Source organism: Sinocyclocheilus anshuiensis, unplaced genomic scaffold (assembly GCF_001515605.1).
Source record: "Sinocyclocheilus anshuiensis isolate Anshui unplaced genomic scaffold, SAMN03320099.WGS_v1.1 scaffold923, whole genome shotgun sequence".
In the NCBI taxonomy this organism is placed as follows: Eukaryota; Metazoa; Chordata; class Actinopteri; order Cypriniformes; family Cyprinidae; genus Sinocyclocheilus; species Sinocyclocheilus anshuiensis.
Window position 1 is genome coordinate 41,070 of NW_015544138.1, and position 5,224 is coordinate 46,293.

The 5,224-nt window shown below is 38.8% G+C and overlaps 1 protein-coding gene across 2 annotated transcripts in view; it reads left to right on the forward strand.

The window, feature by feature from the left end:
* The first annotated feature begins 491 nt into the window (after positions 1–491).
* gxylt1a (glucoside xylosyltransferase 1a) overlaps positions 492–5,224 on the forward strand; it is a 12,677-nt gene continuing 7,944 nt past the window's right edge. Inside the window, exons 1-5 of one of the 2 annotated variants that reach the window (XM_016494751.1) lie at positions 492–1,002; positions 1,696–1,797; positions 2,000–2,174; positions 3,200–3,331; positions 4,658–4,909. In XM_016494751.1, the coding sequence (XP_016350237.1) occupies positions 851–1,002; positions 1,696–1,797; positions 2,000–2,174; positions 3,200–3,331; positions 4,658–4,909 (813 nt within the window). In that variant the 5' untranslated portion in view covers positions 492–850. The remainder of the gene's footprint in view (positions 1,003–1,695; positions 1,798–1,999; positions 2,175–3,199; positions 3,332–4,657; positions 4,910–5,224) is intronic. The other variant, XM_016494752.1, reaches the window with a different exon arrangement.

The following is a 5,224-nucleotide window of genomic DNA, read 5'->3' on the forward strand; positions in this document are numbered from 1 at the left end:
TCTGTCTGTCTGTCTGTCTGTCTGTCTGTCTGTCTGTCTGTCTGTCTGTCTGTCTGTCTGTCTGTCTGTCTGTCTGTCTGTCTGTCTGTCTGTCTGTCTGTCTGTCTGTCTGTCTGTCTGTCTGTCTGTCTGTCTGTCTGTCTGTCTGTCTGTCTGTCTGTCTGTCTGTCTGTCTGTCTGTCTGTCTGTCTGTCTGTCTGTCTATCTATCTATCTATCTATCTATCTATCTATCTATCTATCTGTCTGTCTGTCTATCTGTCTATCAATCGTATCATATGGTCCTCATTTATCCAAAGCAGCTTACTCTGGGGTTTTGGTTTTCTCTGGCACACTTTGCATTTTCCTGTGTCTCTGTAACTTAATTAATATTCAAATATTGTACATAAATATAATTATTTTGCTAACATTCATGAAATCACATATGCACTTTTATCAACTTTTTTTATTTAGTTTTTTTCCCCCTTACCTTGTTCTTTGATGCCTATAGATTGTTTTAAAGGTTTTTTTTTCCATCAATTTTTCTGACGTCTATTTGCTGAAACATGAGTAATCTCAAAACTGGAGAGAACAGAGAGGACAGACATATGTACATCACTAATCAATATTTTGTAGTGCCAAGACTGTATTAATAATATGCATGATATTATTTTAAAAACAGCTTGTTTTTTTGTTTTTTTTTTCACTCTAAAACATTTTTCCCAAATGTAAATGTTATAACTGATAACGTGACGTTCGGTTGGGAGGCGGAGCCACGTGGTCACGTGCCTGGCGTCTCCAGGAAGTTTTTGAAGCAGCTGATTAATATTCATGAGCACGCCTCCGCCACAGTAGCTAGTGAAGCGAGCAGCATGATTGATCTCCATGGCTGCTCTTATAGCTGTAAAATGCGGTGTTATCTTCGAGTCCTGTTCGTCTGCACGCTATTAGTCTTCTGCTCGCTGCTCTACATCTTTAATCAGCTCGTGTCGTCTCTAGAGCGCGCGGATCATCAGGATGACAGGTAAATAAACAATAACACACACAAACCTTACAACAACATCTGCACGACGACACAAAACTGAGGTTATAAACACTGGACTCATGATGTGACCGCTTTAAATTAGCTTTAATGACTGGACAGGTATTATAAATAACAGAAATCTTAACCAGTGATGCGTTTTTGAGTAATTTAATGCAGAGGATACTCCTATAAGGCTGTTGTGTTAATTTAACAGTTGTTTGGGCTGGATTTCTGCTCGTTTAACTCTACTAATTTGATTACATTGCTAACATCGAATTAATATTCATAAGCTTGCTTGTAATAGTAGCCGTTAATTCGCCCGCTGAGTAGCGCCCGCCTATCGGTCTGCCTTTCAGCCAATCAGCGAGGCCTACTGGGGCGAGCGTCATGTTACGTAATTAATATTCATGATTCAGGTCATCTCGAGTCCATTTTGGTCAGATGACAGGTTTGTATTTTAATAATTTTTTTTTTTTTACATTTTCAACTCTTCCCCAGACACCAGTTTGAAAACCCCTGTTATTACATTTTTTTTTTTTTATATCTAATATATATTTATTTATCTGAATGCAAAGGCTCATTCTTCATGCACAGACCTGAGCGTCACGTCACAGATGTTTCAGGGTGCCTCTGATTGAGAGCCGGTTGATCCCGAGCTGAAGCTGGTGTGTTTGTGTGTGTGTGTTGATGTAGAGCCTGTGTGTCTCTCGTCAGGTGTAACTCAGGCTCTGTCACTCTCTGGGAGCCGTACTGGAGAATCAGCGATGCTGTGTGCCCAAAAGACTCAGCTCTTAGGTACAGACCTTCAGCTCTAGATCTAGATCCGTCTGTCTCTGGGGTTTGATGTTCAGCTGTTGAGCGCTCACTGCTGTTAGTGTGTATTCCTGGTTATATGGCTGTAGTGTTGACCGTGACTGCTGGATGGAGTTTGCAGAACCAGCTGCTGTAAAGCTGTAATTCTTCACTGATCCTGCTGCTGTGTCTGTGTCCCGCTCAGGTCCGCTCCTCGGGATCCGGAGCGTCTGGAGCCGGTCGAGCTGGCGGTGGTGGCCTGCGGCTCCAGACTGGAGGAAACACTCATCATGCTGAAATCTGCTGTTCTCTTCAGCCAAAGACGCTTGCGCTTTCACATTTTCGCAGAAGACGACCTCCATGCCGGCTTCAGACAGGCGGTGAGCACGTATATGAGGAGTATCCACTGTATATTCATGGTGGTATTAGGGCGAAACATAAATTAAGCAACACTTTTAGAAGACATTAAAAATGTGCATTGTATTTATAATGCACTTTTCTCATACACAAAGCGCTACAAAACAGGAAATGGATGTAAAATACAGAAATGACAAACATGATACAAAACAGTAAATACAGTAAACCAGACAATAAATAACTCAACATCTTAACAGAGATTAATAGTTTTTGTGATTTGAACTTAACTGTTTTAGAGTAAACTGGTACGTTTAAAACCTCTGACTCAAACATGTTCACAGAGTGGCTTTTAAAATGTATTAAAATGTTTTAGGAACAATATGAGCAGGTAAATATTGCTATTTTACTGATGCATGTAAATGGAAATGATTAAATAGGCTATACTTCTTTCTTGTTTTCGTTTTGTGGAAAACATGATTAAACCTTTACTTCTTGCACTAAGTGTTCGTTTTGTGGAAAACATGATTAAACCTTTACTTCTTGCACTAAAAAATGTCAGCGCAAAAACGTTGTTTTATGAACGAAAACAGTAACATAAATACATAAATAGAGTGGTTGTTCAAGGTTAACTGGTCTTTAATAATGTTCTCAAAATGTTAGATCAAAACATTATGGAATTTCCACATTCATGGAACAGATTTCTAAAAAAAAAAAAAATTAGTTTTTAAATGTTGCTACTTGTTTCAGAACGTTCAGACAACATTCAAAAGTAACGTTCACATAATGTTTGCAAAATGATAAAATGGAATGTTCATGTAACGTTCAAATAACCAAGAAGAAACATTTTTAAAACGTTAAAAAACTGGATGTTTTGAGAAATTCACAAGTAACAATTTCACCATTTGAAGCAAAACATTCTTATTTGTTAGTTGGGTAGATCAAGATATATAGTGAATATCCTCAAACGGCTCAGAGTTTTTCCTCTGCACACCAATCTGAGAGAACCAGCACACGTTGACCTTCATGAAATCCCGTCTGTGTCGTGCAGCTGCAGTCGTGGCCGCAGAGGTTTCGCTCCAAGTTCAACTACAGCGTTCATCCCATAAGCTTCCCCAGCGATAGCGCCAGAGAGTGGAAGAGACTCTTCAAACCCTGCGCTTCACAGAGACTCTTCCTTCCCGTGAGTATCTGAACCGAGCGAGAGACGCAGTCACAGTCTTTTGTGATATATCTTTTTATTTATGCAACATAAAATAATGAAAAAACGATGTCTTGTCGTCAGGATTGATGTACGTTAATGACAAGTGAATGTTTCTATTCAGTAAATCTGCCGGAATTCAAATGATTTAAGCAGGTTTTCTTTGCTATACTTTGAGGTTTGAGTTCATTTTGTGTACTATATATAAATTACTCTTTGCCTGTAAATGTGAATAACTCTCTTCTGATCACCATTTTATGATATATAGCTGTTACTGGAAATGCTGAATAACCCAGAAACCGTGTTATTGTGTGTATATTATGTATTTAATGATAGATATGAAGCAGAAATGCATTGCTTACACACTTTCACACATCAGCTGTTTCTATTCAGTGAATCTGCCTGAATCCAGATGATTTAAGCTGTTTTATGAGGTATTTAATATATATATGATATGTAAGTAATATGATAAGTAGGTGTGTAAGGACTTTGAAGTGTAATAAGTGACTAGGGTTGGGAATCAAAAATCAATTCCAGAATCAGATACTTGTTGTAAAATTAAAATTTCAATTCCACCTATCAAGTACTTTTTTTTTTTTTTTTTTTATATATATGCATTTGTCTTTGAATCATTCATTCAAGAGATTCGTTCAAACACACGGATTCATCCAGTAATGAAACGAGTGAATCTTCAGTGAGTCATTGAATCATTCCATTCATAAATTCCATGAGATTTAGTTTAGTTGTCTGATATTTTTTTTTTTCTTCAGAATTGTGAGAGAACTATGACCTCCATTAAAAAAAAGTCTCCGTTTATCCAGAACGGTGCAGCTCTATTTTGCACGCAAACGGCTCTAAATCGAGTCCAGTTTTTATGCAGCCGGCTGATTTTTGTTCATGGTATTCAGCAGCAATGAAATGTTTTGCAAAAAGAGACACAGAATAAATATGTTTGACTTCATGTTTGGAATCGATAAGAATCAGAATTGATCAAATTGAAAGCATACCCATCCGTCTGATATTTTTTTTTTCTTCAGAATTGTGAGAGAACTATGACCTCCATTAAAAAAAAGTCTCCGTTTATCCAGAATGGTGCAGCTCTATTTTGCACGCAAACGGCTCTAAATCGAGGCCAGTTTTTATGCAGCCGGCGGATTTTTGTTCATGGTATTCAGCAGCAATGAAATGTTTTGCAAAAAGAGACACAGAATAAATATGTTTGACTTCATGTTTGGAATCGATAAGAATCAGAATTGATCAAATTGAAAGCATACCCATCCCTCTAAGTGCCTGAAGTGGCGCTCTCAGCTGATTTTGAAGCAGGTGGACTCTGTGCTGTACGTGGACACGGATGTGCTGTTCCTGCGGCCGGTGGAGGACGTCTGGAGCTTTCTGTCCCGGTTTAACAGCAGCCAGGTGGCAGCGATGGCCCCGGAGCACGAGGAGCCGCGCATCGGCTGGTACAATCGCTTCGCTCGACACCCGTACTACGGCAAGACCGGCGTCAACTCCGGAGTCATGCTCATGAACATGACACGCATCAGAGACAAACACTTCAAGGTACGGCACTCCCGGGATTCATGCATTTAACAGCTGGTTAACTAAAGATACACACTCATGATTAAACAGAAGTGTTGGCGTTGAGATCCGAAACAAGTATGTATATTTTTAGCCCAAAATCAATTCTTCTGCTTTTCATTTGTGAACCCGTTGAGGACAGATTGATATTTTGGCCCAGCTGATGGATATTTAGCTATTTTGAGATTAATTGTCTTTAATGGACACTGAAGAGTTAAAGCAGCAAAATAAAGAAAATATTGTAAAATATTGAAAACATGATGGAAAACAGTGTTGCATTTCAATGCATACACTTGA